Source organism: Silurus meridionalis, chromosome 14 (genome assembly GCF_014805685.1).
Source record: "Silurus meridionalis isolate SWU-2019-XX chromosome 14, ASM1480568v1, whole genome shotgun sequence".
NCBI lineage: Eukaryota > Metazoa > Chordata > Actinopteri > Siluriformes > Siluridae > Silurus > Silurus meridionalis.
This window is the reverse complement of record NC_060897.1, coordinates 4,599,133-4,614,167: the sequence shown is the minus strand read 5'-3', so window position 1 is coordinate 4,614,167 and position 15,035 is coordinate 4,599,133. Positions and strand designations below refer to the sequence as shown.

General features: G+C 39.9%; 2 protein-coding genes across 2 annotated transcripts; both read right to left on the bottom strand.

Annotated features, from left to right (window-relative positions):
* Nucleotides 1–4,424: 4,424 nt before the first annotated feature.
* LOC124397149 (acid-sensing ion channel 2-like) lies at nucleotides 4,425–5,144 on the bottom strand. Its single transcript, XM_046866665.1, has 3 exons — nucleotides 5,067–5,144; nucleotides 4,527–4,883; nucleotides 4,425–4,453 (listed from the first exon to the last, which is right to left on the bottom strand). Exons 2-3 carry the CDS (start codon nucleotides 4,867–4,869, stop codon nucleotides 4,425–4,427), a joined length of 372 nt encoding a protein of 123 aa, XP_046722621.1. The 5' UTR covers nucleotides 4,870–4,883; nucleotides 5,067–5,144.
* Nucleotides 5,145–6,299: 1,155 nt separating this feature from the next.
* LOC124397148 (acid-sensing ion channel 2-like) lies at nucleotides 6,300–12,977 on the bottom strand. The gene is made up of 2 exons (XM_046866664.1): nucleotides 12,724–12,977; nucleotides 6,300–6,967 (listed from the first exon to the last, which is right to left on the bottom strand). Exon 2 carries the CDS (start codon nucleotides 6,951–6,953, stop codon nucleotides 6,300–6,302), a length of 654 nt encoding a protein of 217 aa, XP_046722620.1. The 5' UTR covers nucleotides 6,954–6,967; nucleotides 12,724–12,977.
* Nucleotides 12,978–15,035: the final 2,058 nt, after the last annotated feature.

The window sequence follows — 15,035 nt, the reverse complement described above, 5'->3', positions numbered from 1 at the left end:
AGTATTGAACGTACGTGGAAGCCCAACGCATAAAGCGGCTCAGACCTAGTTCTGTTACCTGGTATAAATAATAGATCCAAGCAGCCTTGCTTAAAAGATGCTTAAACCTCAGAAGTGAAAATTCTTGTGGGAAGAACACAAAGATGTGAGGTGCTGTAGCCTTGATTTTCAGCTAAAGCCAGAAATGGGACGTACTAAACCTTTTTTTTCGAGTGTATGAAAGCTTCTGTGTACCAAATGAAAAAACGCTCTATGGGCTGCAAGGATATGCAGTTACATTCGAGAAATGAAATAAACAAAGGCCATTTTGTGTTTCGTCTGGTCTCTATAAAAGCTATAATAGTGTTATAAATGTGTTGGTGTCTTTAATCAAAACTGAACAAACGACACAATCTGAATCTGGTGTTAGACAACGAGCGTCAAATATACAACCAGAACCAATGTATATTATTCGGCTGACACTTTCATCTAAAGCAACTTACCCAGGATACAGCTGAACAGTGGAGGGCTGTGTATTTCACACACTCTAAATACCATCATTATAGTGCCACGGTTATAGAAACCATCAATATTATATGGAAACGCAGTATAACAGAGTGCTGCATCACAGACAAGAATCTCATACAGTGAGAATGAATGGTGTTGCTAAAGCAAAAAAACCAAGGAATGCAATTTAACACGTCTCCTTTCACTGTAGCCATCATCTCTAGCAGAAGCGTCAATATTAACCTCATAAAATGAACCCATTGCTTTACGGATTTCCTCGGGATTTAAAAATGAATGCGAATTGTGTTTTTTGTGCAAATACATTCTAAAGGAAACAAACATGCAAAGATTTAACTCGTTCATAATAAAGTCAACCTTTTCCACAATATCCAGTTTTTCTAGCAAAGTCCGTCTTGTAAATATCCTTGTAAGAGTATCTGTGACCAAATTTCTTCTCCTTCGTATAATTTCTTCTTCTCTTTCAGCCAGTGTGGAATGAACAAACAGCTATTAAATCAGCATGAATATGAGTTTGTGCAGTTTGCTACAGATGCAGCAGATTGCATGTGCTGACTAACACACTCTCTGACCATCAAATCAAAAGAGGTGAAAATGCCGATGCCAACGTAAACAGACACTACAGGAAGAAGTAAAAAAAATCGTCTGATTAGTAATCCAATGTCTTAACCACTACGCCATCACAAATATAACTGAACTGAATGATGAAGTGAGAGTACAGTTTTTTTTATTCCACTAAAGGGAAAAAAAAATGATAAATTCAAGGCCATAACTCAACTCACAAAATATGCCAATGATGTAAATCTTCAATTAGATAGTAAAAAAAATGTAATTAGACTGAGTTCCTTGCCACTTAATATTATATTAGATATTTTTTTAGAATGAATTCAAGCGCGTTCACCTCTTTCGATGGTGATCTACCGTACGTCTGTGATATTCGATACATTTGTGCATTCCGAATGTTAATAAATAAACACATTTCAGAGGAGGTAAGATGTGTTCTTGCTCTGCTTTTGGCCCACTTGACTTTGATATAAGAGTGTTTGCTCTACTTGAAATGAGTTTGAAACCCATGCATTACACCTACATAAAGTCCTTGAAGGAGAACTCAAGATCTCTGAAGCAGTGACAGCATTTAATACTAAACTACACTTTAGTCAAAGTAGATTCAATCGCGATGACTCACAGCCAGATAAACTCAGGCTCAAAACAGTAATTACTAACTATAACTACAGAGTCAGCGCACTGTCACACAGGGGTTCAACATGTTGGTTCAACACACTGTTCATACATTCTCATTAAGTGTTTCTCAAAAAACAAAAGACTTATTTAATCTATGTTATTGTAAAAAGCTGTATAAATAATACTACTAGGAGAATTAGAACCACTTGCATGTAAGTAAGTGATTTATCTATTGTCTATAGTTTCATAACACAATTTCTTGTCTTTTGGTCTTTTGGTGGGTTTTCATTTTGCCATTTGTTATTGCTATTGCAAAATCAATAAGCCTAATTATACCAAGTGTTCAATTTAATAGAGTTTAATAGAGTTAAATGTTTGGTAATGTATGAACAGCATCATGAGAGATTTCCAAAGTTTTTTAACCAGATAAACAATTTTCCAGGCAGGTGAACAAACATGGGAAAAAAATGGAAAAAACAACCAGCTGAGTCGTCTTTGGGCTTTGCATCACCAATTTAGAGAAATCAGCATTGCAACTACTAAACTGTAGTAATACTAAAATACACAATCCATGTACTTGAGTTGAAGTAGAGGTACAGTATTGGAAACGTTTACTCCAGTAAAAGTGTCCCTTTAAACTTTCACTTTAGTAAAAGTACAAAAGTCTTCAAATGTACTTAGTTTGGATACTAAGCATCCAAAGTACTAGGATTAATTATGGCTTATTATCATTTTTTAAGACTTTTATCAACTCACTTTATGTGAAAAGACTCTAATGTTACTCTTAGCAACCAATCTATTAAAAGAATCATATTAATGATTCAAACACGGATCAAACACGGAACTTCTTTTCAACGACTTGAAAAAAATAATACAGATGAGGCCACGGGTATTGTTGTGATTTCGCGTCAGAAGTTTCTTCCATTATTTATTCCTCTCAAAATGTTCTACTTGCTGTTGAACTGATGCTGAACTGAATGTTGGTGGTAAGTAGGTACCACCAAGCACCAATTAAAACAAGTCGATAACAAAGCGCGAGCTCGACCCTGATTGCTGGATTGCGGCGCGTTTGAGGAGTTTTTATCCGCTCATAAATAATAAGGAACGACTGATGTAGATGAGTAAAAAGTAAAATATTTGAAATGTAGTGATGTAAAAGTCTCCCCAAATCGAAATAATTCAGTAAAGTACAGATAAACGCTATTTAAATACACTAACAAATTACATTTACTTCTTTACTGTCCAACAATGGAATTAAATCTGCTAATCTGGCATCCTAACCAGTAATTAATCTTCATATATATGTGTACTGTACATAATTATATACATGTAGTCATAGTTGAAAACATTATATAATTCATATTGCCAATTTTTGTCTCTAAAGTTGAACACTTCTGAGAATAACTGATGGTTTACTCCCTTAGGCAGTACTTAATTCAGGTCAACAAATCAATGAAAGGTCAAAGTCACCTAAATTTCTTGATTGCTAAGTAATTCCCAATAAATGTGATGTCATCATAAATATTCTTTTTTCCTACTTGAAAAATGAGCAGGCTCAAGGTCTGCACGCGTGTAGAAGATCAAGGTCTGCACGAGTTTGTGTGTGGAAGTGGGTCAGAGCCAAACACACACACACACACACACACACACACACACACACACACACACACACACACACAGCCAGCCAGACAGACTCCCCAAGGGAGCACAGACACCGACACACACTTATCTCTAAAGGGGAATCTTCAAAGCAGACAGCATACAATCATTTTACATCTCCCTCTCTATCTCCCTTTACATTTGATGAGACATGACGCACAAAAAAGGGAAAAACAGGCTAAAAACAGAATCGGAGAGTGCAATTTGCCTTTGTATTCAATTTTTTTAACTGAAATATGAAAAGTCATTAGCAACCATCTACCAAAAAACACAGAGTGAGCTCGAGAAATATTTTTAGATACCTAGTTGGGCTGGTGTACGAAATAATGTCTTTGAAATTATATGTATGAAATGAAACTAAAAACTAATATATAAATGCATTATTAAGTACAGATCTTTAGGCGCCTGCATTAAAGAAATCTAAAATATAACAAGAGCAAATGACTGCAAATGCACGAGGAAAATTAGAAAAGCTCCAGATGAGCAGCATAACTCACATTCCCCCATTTCTTCATTATGTGTTCCACTCAATTCAATTTAATAGTGAAAACTTTAAATAAACAGCATGCCATTATAGTGGTAATTGGGAATGCTTCATCAGAGACAGCTGCCACTTTAGGATTACTGTAGTATCATGACAGACAGGTTTGTGTCTGCAATCTGCATTTTACAACCCGCACATTTAGAGTCCTCATAAAGGTGTAAGTAAGTATTTAATGTAAGTAAGGACGCCTAACGAAGGTTAAACACGTCAGATAATCCATTCCAATTCATCCAAGGGTTAATTAAACATTCAAAATGATCCATTAAGTGGCCCAACCCACTAAAAGTTATGAGCTATTGATTATAAATCCATCCATGGGTTTCAAAAGAATCAGTCTGCCTTTTCCTGGCTCTGCAAATGAAACTAAAAAATCAGGAGACTCACGGTTTTGAAGTCCCGGTGGCTGCACTCCTGGCCCTCATAGCGGCAATAAAGCATCATCTCGTGGAGGTCATGTCCGACGCGCTCGGTGAACTCGCGCATGCTAAACGGTTTGGGCCGGAAGCCACTGAAATTGGCGTGCTCTGCGAGAAAGTCAAGCACGTGGGGCTCGGCCAGGTGTGGCTCGGGTACATGCAGATGTCGTCAAGCAGTGCCAGCAGTTCTCCTGCATGGTAGAGGTCATTTCGTGTGAGGCGTGTGAAGCGGTAAGCATTTAGGTTGCACACGGTGACGGCCGGGAACACTAGGCTCGTCGCGGGCACGGCGCCCACGCTGGCGACATGGGGATACGATAGGAAGTGGGCTACACGTTCCGCACCCTCCAGCGCTAGCAGGCCGAGACAGGCCAGAAGAGCTGCACTCCAGAGAACGCGTCGCAGGGCTGAGGAGCGGCGGTGTGGGAAAACGTATCGCAGGCCGTGTAGCGTGCTGCGTTGGGCAAACACATGCCAGGACAAGGGGCCTGACAGGTTGCCTGTGCCAGCGCTTTCTGTTTCATGGCTGCCCTCGCTGGCACAGCTGTCTTTCAGCTCCATCATGAGCACTGGCACACCTGTGGGGAAAGAGAATGCAGAGGCCCAGTCAAAACACATATATGCATGTACACAAACACACACATACACTGACCTAAAGAGAGGCAAGAACAGCCAATCGAGTCCAAATACACAAATACTTGTATCGCAATCATGGACCTAAAGTTGATTATAAGTTATTATAGCATCATCTTGAGACTTACCCTTAACTTCCTGGCTTTTAATGCTATCTAATTCTCTAGCTTGACTTCTCTGGACCACACTCACTACCCAAATTTGCAGTTTCCCATTTTAACACTTCTGAGAATAACTGATGGTTTACTCCCTTAGGCAGTACTTAATTCAGGTCAACAAATCAATGAAAGGTCAAAGTCACCTAAATTTCTTGATTGCTAAGTAATTCCCAATAAATGTGATGTCATCATAAATATTCTTTTTTCCTACTTGAAAAATGAGCAGGCTCAAGGTCTGCACGCGTGTAGAAGATCAAGGTCTGCACGAGTTTGTGTGTGGAAGTGGGTCAGAGCCAAACACACACACACACACACACACACACACACACACACACACACACACACACAGCCAGCCAGACAGACTCCCCAAGGGAGCACAGACACCGACACACACTTATCTCTAAAGGGGAATCTTCAAAGCAGACAGCATACAATCATTTTACATCTCCCTCTCTATCTCCCTTTACATTTGATGAGACATGACGCACAAAAAAGGGAAAAACAGGCTAAAAACAGAATCGGAGAGTGCAATTTGCCTTTGTATTCAATTTTTAACTGAAATATGAAAAGTCATTAGCAACCATCTACCAAAAAACACAGAGTGAGCTCGAGAAATATTTTTAGATACCTAGTTGGGCTGGTGTACGAAATAATGTCTTTGAAATTATATGTATGAAATGAAACTAAAAACTAATATATAAATGCATTATTAAGTATACAGATCTTTAGGCGCCTGCATGAAAGAAATCTAAAATATAACAAGAGCAAATGACTGCAAATGCACGAGGAAAATTAGAAAAGCTCCAGATGAGCAGCATAACTCACATTCCCCCATTTCTTCATTATGTGTTCCACTCAATTCAATTTAATAGTGAAAACTTTAAATAAACAGCATGCCATTATAGTGGTAATTGGGAATGCTTCATCAGAGACAGCTGCCACTTTAGGATTACTGTAGTATCATGACAGACAGGTTTGTGTCTGCAATCTGCATTTTACAACCCGCACATTTAGAGTCCTCATAAAGGTGTAAGTAAGTATTTAATGTAAGTGAGGACGCCTAACGAAGGTTAAACACGTCAGATAATCCATTCCAATTCATCCAAGGGTTAATTAAACATTCAAAATGATCCATTAAGTGGCCCAACCCACTAAAAGTTATGAGCTATTGATTATAAATCCATCCATGGGTTTCAAAAAGAATCAGTCTGCCTTTTCCTGGCTCTGCAAATGAAAACTAAAAAAAATCAGGAGACTCACGGTTTTGAAGTCCCGGTGGCTGCACTCCTGGCCCTCATAGCGGCAATAAAGCATCATCTCGTGGAGGTCATGTCCGACGCGCTCGGTGAACTCGCGCATGCTAAACGGTTTGGGCCGGAAGCCACTGAAATTGGCGTGCTCTGCGAGAAAGTCAAGCACGTGGGGCTCGGCCAGGTGTGGCTCGGGTACATGCAGATGTACGTCAAGCAGTGCCAGCAGTTCTCCTGCATGGTAGAGGTCATTTCGTGTGAGACGTGTGAAGCGGTAAGCATTTAGGTTGCACACGGTGACGGCCGGGAACACTAGGCTCGTCGCGGGCACGGCGCCCACGCTGGCGACATGGGGATACGATAGGAAGTGGGCTACACGTTCCGCACCCTCCAGCGCTAGCAGGCCGAGACAGGCCAGAAGAGCTGCACTCCAGAGAACGCGTCGCAGGGCTGAGGAGCGGCGGTGTGGGAAAACGTATCGCAGGCCGTGTAGCGTGCTGCGTTGGGCAAACACATGCCAGGACAAGGGGCCTGACAGGTTGCCTGTGCCAGCGCTTTCTGTTTCATGGCTGCCCTCGCTGGCACAGCTGTCTTTCAGCTCCATCATGAGCACTGGCACACCTGTGGGGAAAGAGAATGCAGAGGCCCAGTCAAAACACATATATGCATGTACACAAACACACACATACACTGACCTAAAGAGAGGCAAGAACAGCCAATCGAGTCCAAATACACAAATACTTGTATCGCAATCATGGACCTAAAGTTGATTATAAGTTATTATAGCATCATCTTGAGACTTACCCTTAACTTCCTGGCTTTTAATGCTATCTAATTCTCTAGCTTGACTTCTCTGGACCACACTCACTACCCAAATTTGCAGTTTCCCATTTTTAACAATCTAGACTAGATGTGTATTAGAGCTTTTCAAAACCAAACCATAAATAATACTTTTCCAGAACTTTTTTTCATAGCTCATTGGTCTTCATGAAGCTGTTTCTACCAAATCTTTGGAAAAGGTTTTTAATTGCTCATAGGTGGACTCTATTTAAATAATAACATGTCTCCTGATGGCAGCGGGTTGTGAGCAAGAAGTGAGTGAAGTGAACAAGTGGTAAATGTGTATGCAAACAAAACATGTCTTTTAATTGTATTACATAATTTACATAATTTTGTAAACTATATTGATTATTTAATTACTTCAGTATTATGGGCACTTTTGTGCAGCTTTGTGAAAGACTATATGGATATAACTATTTACACACAACTTTTCTAGCCATATGTGGTTGTTTTCCAAACTGTTACCACAAATTTGGAAGCACACAATTATATTGAATGACTCTGGATGGGTTTGGTTTAGGGTTAGGCTTGGAACCAATGGAATTGTAATGAATAGGCATTTAGTGATGAAGACAGGTTCTCTTTTGAGTCCTCTAAAGGTTTCTTCCGGATGCCTTCTCAGAGTGATGATCTCAGGAGTTTTCCGTGCCACAGTCACCACTGGATCGCTCATTAGGGATAAACTTAATCAATGATAAGGAACAAAATTATAGGCACTAAACTTGCTAAACATTAATACATTATTTTATACAACTTCATAACTGCTTTTACCTATAAAATTTCATTGTCCACTGTTAAAAGCGCCATACAAATAAAAATTAATTTAATCAAACTGAAATGTTTCCCTTCAATTGAAATAGGATACCTAAGCAAGTCAATGAATATATGCTCTACATGGTTTGGAGATCTTTAATAGCATGCTATAGAGCTCTATCCTCAACCCTATTGAACTCCTTTTCGGATGAATGTAAACGCTGACTGCACCCCAGGCCTCCTCACCTCACCTACATCAGTACCTAAATTTACTAACACACTTGTGGCTGAATGTTAAAAAATCCCCAAATCACACTCCAAAACCGAGTGGAACATCTTCCCAGAAGAGTGGAGTATAATGTTGGAATTATATATAAGGAAATGTGGAAGGAAATGTTAAATAAATATAAAATTGTATATAATCCCAATTCAACCCAGCCATTAGGGTTGCACAAGCCAGTGCACTCTTAGTGCCGGTCTCAAGCTCGGATAAATGGGGAGGGTTGTGTTAGGAAGGGCATCCAATGTAAAACGTGCCAAATCGAACATGCCGATCACGAATACGGATGATCCGCTGTGGCGACCCCTAATGGGAGAAGCCGAAAGAAAGTTTTATAATCGCAATTCAGTTTCCAGGTTGTAACAGGTTTGTTACAGCTTAATTCCAAAATGGAATAAATTCATTACTTTCCTTAAAATTCAACAAACAATACGCCATAATGACAATGTAAAAAAGGTTTGTTGAAAATCTTTGCTGATTTATTAAAAATAAATAAATAAATAAAATCGCATGTACATAATTATTCAAAGCCTTTTCCATGACACTCAAAATTGAGTTCATGGTCATTCTGTTTCCACTGATCATCCTTGAGATGTTTCTACAACTTGATTGGAGTCCACCCGTGGTAAATTTAGTTGATTGGACATGATTTGGAAAGACACACATGAGGACCCACAGTTAAAAGTGCATGTCAGAGCACAAAACCAAGCCATGAATTCCAAGGAATTGTCTGTAGACCTCTGAGACAGGATTGTATCGAGGCACAGATCTGGGGAAGGGTAAAAAAAAATGCTGTAGCATTGAAGGTCCCAATGAGCACATCAGCCTTTATCATCAATGAATGGAAAAAGTTTGAACCACCAGGACTCTTCCTAGAGCGAGCCGCCAGGCCAAACTGAGCAACTGGGACAACAGAACTACCATCTCTGCAGCCCTCTACCAATTAGGCCTGTATAGTAGAGTGGCCAAAAGAAAGCCACTCCTCAGTAAAAGACACTCGACAGCCTGTCTTGGGTTTGCAACAAGGCACCTGAAGGACTCTCACAGCATGAGAAACAAATATTGATCTCTTTGACCTGAATGTCAACCGTCATGTCTGGAGGAAACCAGGCACCGCTCATCACCTGGCCAACAACATCCCTAAAGTGAAGCATGGTGGTGGCAGCATCATGCTGTGTTTTTTCAGTGGCAGAAACTGGAAGAATAGTCAGGATCCAGGCAAAGATGAATGCAGCAGTGTACTGAGACATCCTTGATAAAAACCTGCTCCAAAGCACTCTGGAACTCAGACTGGGGCGACAGTTCATCTTTCAACTTTACAATGACCCTATGCACACTGCCAAGATAACAAGGGGGACGACTCTGTAAATGTCCTTAAGTGCCACAACCAGAGACCAGACTTGAACCCGGATGAACATCTCTGGAGAGATCTGAAAATGGCTGTGCACCGACTCCCCCCATCCAACCTGATGGATCTTGAGAGGTTCTGCAAAGAATAACAGGAGAACCTGCCCAGAAATAGGTGTGCCATGCTTGTATCATTAAACTTAAAAAAAGACTGTAATTGGTGCCAAAGGTGCTTCAACAGTATTGAGCAAAGGCTGTGAATATTTATGTACATGTAATTTTAATTATTCTTTTATTTTTTGTAAAATAAATTTGCAAAGATTGCAAACAAACCTCTTTCATGTTGTCATTATACGGTATTGTTTGTAGCATTTTGAGGAAAATAATTTTTTTGATCCATTTTGAATAAAGCTGTAAAATACCGAAGGTGGAAAAAAGTGAATGATGCGAACACTTTCCGGATGTAAATATTTCTGCAGGACACAACACACAAACATGTATATTGTATTTAAAGTGAGATTCAAGAGATGCAAGAGGTGAAAAAAATTGTGATGGAGGAACTGAGATCTGAGATTTGAGCAGATATTGGCATTGTGATCAGAAGGTCATGAGTTCAAACCCCAGCACCACCAAGCTGCCCCTGAGCAAGGTCCCAAATCGTCAACTGCTCAGTTGTATAAGTGAGATAAATGTAAGTTGCTCTTAATGATATTTGGCATTTACAGCTTTTGGTGAAATATATGAATTAATTTATATTGATTAATTGAATAAATTGGCACAAATTAAATTGATAAAAAAAAACAATGTGCATATGCATATAAGTGTCATACATGTTAAATCTTGGTTATACAGTACATTCTCTGAATTTCACAACAAATTATATCTACATAATAACTACTAATACCACTACAAAAATTAATAATGATTATGACAAAATTATTGCTAAATAAACTTATACTGTATAATGCTTAATAATATTGGCATACGTTGTTTTAATTCTAAGTAAAGTTGGCCTAAGCTAAATTTCTCAAAACATTTTTAACATACTTCCCCCTCTGAGAATTTTTAAGTCTCATACAAATGCTGTAAATGAGTAAAAAAATGAATCTATTTTTGATAAGCCTTTTTTTGCCTAAATGTGAGCTCCTCTATAGTGCCTATATTTGATCTTAAATATATATGTTCTTTGTTAAATGATGAAAGAAGACTGGTCTTCCCTCTGGCCTGGCTTTCTGGGTTTGATCGATGTTGCTGATCTTGTCTCAAATGTCTGACATGCAGCAGGACTACACACTGAACACTAAAAAAATGATGGTGAGGAATAATATCCAATATTATTATCCTATATTTGAAATAAAATGCAAATATACACTAGGCATAACTATATGGTCAGTGATCAGTCATAGCATATTGACCACCTGCCTAATATTGTGTTGTCCCCCTTTTGCTGCTAAAATATAGTCCTGACCTGTTTAGAATTAACAGCATTAAGTACTTCAGCAGTTTGAGCTACAGGAGCATATCTGTTGGATCGGGATCACACAGACCAGCTTTCGCTCCCCACGTGCATCAGTGAGCCTCGGTCGCCCGTGACCCTGTTGCCGGTTCACCACTGTTCCTTCCTTGGACCACTTTTAATATATACTGACTGCTGCAGACCAGTAACATCCCACAAGAGCTGCAGTTTTGGAGACGCTCTGACCCAGTCGTCTAGACATCACAATTTGTCTCTGGTCAAACCCGCTTAAATCCTTACCCTTGCCCATTCTTCCTGCTTCTAACACGTCCACTTTGAGGACCAAATTTTCACTTGTTGCCCCACTATATTCCACCCACAACAGGTGCCATGATGAAGAGATAATCAGTGTTATTTACTTCACTGCTCATAATGTTATGCCTGGTCTGTATATCTTATTTGTGATTGTTTAATTGTATATAAGTTATACATGAACTGTGTTTCTGAGTATAAGAAAAAGAGCGATGAGCTGGCAACCAATCAAACACCACCTTTGGCAATGTTAGTAATAAGAAAGGCAAGGATCTACAGCACACACAGAAATATAAATATAGGTCTCAGTCGAAGAGTCCCCTTAGGTACAAGCTGTATACAGCAGGAGAGAAGAGATGTGTATTACACAGAGCACCTGACATGAAAGTGCAGCAGTACCTGTGTGATGTTACAGAAAATACACACTTATACACAAGAATGTGTGAGTTTGTGTGGAACACAGGAACATAAGATAGTGCTCTAGGCTTTGACCCTCTTCCTTTCGCTCAGCATCTCTCCGTCTACTTTCTCTCCTCCAGCCTGCCCTGACCTAACACCATGCCTACTCTCTGTACTTTCCACAGCTGACAGCTAAGCTCTCTATTCCCACACACACATTTAACATACAACAACAAGAGACAGAGTAAAAGAGCAAGAGAGAGAGAGAGAGAGAGAGATTGAGACAACGAGAAAACAGCATGAGAGAAAGAGAGAGAACATGAGATGAAGACTGAGTGTGTGTGTGTGTGTGTGTGTGTGTGTGTGTGTGTGTGTGTGTGTGTGTGTGAGAGAGAGACAGAGAGAAAGCATGAGAGAAAGAAAGACTGCAAAAGAGAAAGAGAGAGCACGAGAAACAGAGAGAGTACATAAGAGAATAAGAGGGAAAGCAAGAGAGAAAAAAAGCAAGACAGAGAGAGAGAAAGAGAGAGAAAGAGCACAAGCGAGAGAGAGGAATAGAAAAAGAACAAGAGCGTGAGAGAGAGTGATTGAGATTAAGAGAAAAAAGCAAGAAAGAAAGAGAGAGATAAAGCATGGGAGATAGAGGTAGAAAGAGAGAGAGCGAGCGATAGAGAGAGAGAGAGAGAGAGAGAGAGAGAGAGTTAGGGAGGCGGGTCAAGTCTCAAGATGACGCTGTGCTCAATCCTAAACCGGCTCTGTGTGTGTGTGTGTGTGTGTGTGTGTGTGTGTGTGTGTGTGCGTAAAGTGGACGTTTCAGGACCTCAGAATCTCAGTGCCTTCCGTTCTCATGAGGACCGATGGAGCCACGCAAAATCCTATTTGCTCCCAACAACATCGAACAGACATGACGGTTCAAACGTGCCCTGCTCACACACTCACACACACACTCTCACACACACACGGACGCTGTGAAGAGGGGGAGATACTTACATGCAAGTGCAGCGCTGATCAGCCTCAGTCTCTTCTCCCGCGCCTCTTTTCACCAAACCGTTTACTCGAGTCTGCTTCGCTGTTGCCTTCTTGCTCTCTTTCCTCGCTCAACTGATACACACGTGCTCATACTCCACTCCCATCCATCCACGCGCTGGAAGAGAACGCTCGCAACTGAGGACAAATGCAGAGCAGAGGGTAACGCAGAAAGACCAGACACCGTACGCACAGAGGAAAAAAAAGATAGGATAGAGGAGGGGGAGAGGGAAACGAGTACGAGGGAAAGAGCGAGAGAGAGAAAGACTGAGACCACTTTAGTAAGACAAGCATCTCTCATATAAACACGTGTTAACGTGTGTGTAAGCAGTAAAGGTTTAATATATATATATATATATATATATATATATATATATATATATATATATATATAAATATAGGGCTGTCAAAATGAACACGTTAATAGCAATAATAAAGTTAATAATGTGTTTAACGCAAATTCATTTTAAATTTCTTTTTATTAACCCACGATTAATGTAGCTCGCATTACTGTTTGACCATATTACTTATAAAAAAAAAGAATACATAACTAATTAAAACCTTCAACGCAACACACATTTTCTCACGACTTCCTTTCTTTATTCAGATATAAAAAATTAATAAACTCCACTGGAAAAAAATCGTTTTGAATCAGTAAATATTTTTTACTGACATGCCAAGTCTCAAATCAGCACTAAAATCCGCCATGATGCACACATCCGGCAATTAAAACAGTCCGTGTGGAAACATCGACAAAAGTTCCGTTTGGCATCGATTTACGTCATTTAAAACAACATTTACAAGAGTATTTTTACGAGCTGCCCTGCCATCTGAAATATGTAAACAGGCTTGTCTGTTTAAGCAACTGGCTCAGTGCAAAGAAAGAGAAGTAGTTGGGAACCTGGTTCCGTTCTTCTTTTTTAATGTGTCTATAAGGATATAAATCTTTGCAGATATTACTGTTTGTACCTGTCCCATATACTAGGAGTTGGCCATGGAACGTCTGTGATTGTTCAGAACTGTGCAGTGGAGTGGTGCTGTAAAACCCTTTTATAACAATGGTGATAGTGTGAGCGCTGCGCAAAGGGAATTTTGGCATCATTCCCATTTCGGACGTCATGATCGCGTCCCATCTGCTAATTCCAAAGAAATGAGTTAAGCCTTAAAGAAGTCGCCAGGTGTTGTTAAACCACCCACACACCAGAGAATATCAAGGCAGTTTTACCTGCCATCGTGAGGAGCCCTCGCCACTCCGTTCCACAACACGCATCATCAATGTGCCGATCAGTTTCTCGCATGAGTAGACGGGACATGATCATGACGTCCCTGCTGGTAATGACGCCGAAATTCACTTACACTATCACCATACTTATATAAGGTTTTCAGCGATCTCTCGCTGCACACCACCCGCTGCTCCATTAGAACTAATGATGAGGGCTTCTAAACAAGGTCGTACGGGTTCCAAACAACAACCGAGGTACCAGGATCAGCAACTCCTAGTTCCAAAATGTACCGTTTCCCTGCGCCACCTTGAATATCAAAAAATAATTGTATTTGTTCTAAAATTAGCAAAATAAGCTAAACTAGCCACCTTATTTAAAACACTGTAGCACTGATAAGGCAGATACTAAAGAAAAATGTAATAAATGCTATAATTTCCTCAGAGTCTTACTGACAAATATAGCATTTGGCCATAAATGTAATTTATTTAGAAGCTTTCTAGTACTGGGATTTGCACTCTCAATCTTTGTGCTCAGAAGGCCAACGTCTCAACCACCAAGCTCCCATTTCCGCTGAGATGTTCATGAAGGTTGTACCCCTCTCGATACTTGCCACATGCACCAAATGTACAACATTACAAGATAACTAAGAAGGATAATTTAAGAATCTCTTTTCTATGTGTTTTTTAAGTTATCGGTCTTAAAATAATCTCAAATGAGACTTGGTTGGAAACTGACACCACACTGAAGCAGGCTTTGCCAAATGATGCTGTTAATTCTCATACAGGCAGCTTGTGAGAACAAATTGGAGACTGGAGAAATTAGACCCCATACTGCCTTTCAGACCTCAAGGGTACGTTCTTGTAGCATGGGCCCATAAAAGTGTAAAATCACTATTTAAAACTGGACAAGTACTGTATGTGTGAGAGTGTGTGAAATTTTACATCAAGTATTAACTAGACAAAAGAGAACACAAACAACACACTGTAGTCAGATTGCATTCCTCTCTGTCACACTCTTGATATTTCCCAAATGAGGATGGGTTCCCCTTTTGAG

Coding starts and splice junctions, on each gene's coding strand:
- LOC124397148 (XM_046866664.1), bottom strand. CDS start 6,953: ATGATGGAGCTGAAAGACAGCTGTGCCAGCGAGGGCAGCCATGAAACA.
- LOC124397149 (XM_046866665.1), bottom strand. CDS start 4,869: ATGATGGAGCTGAAAGACAGCTGTGCCAGCGAGGGCAGCCATGAAACA. Junction 4,454..4,526: donor AAATGCTTACCGCTTCACAC/GCCTCACACGAA, acceptor CATGTACCCGAG/CCACACCTGGCCGAGCCCCA.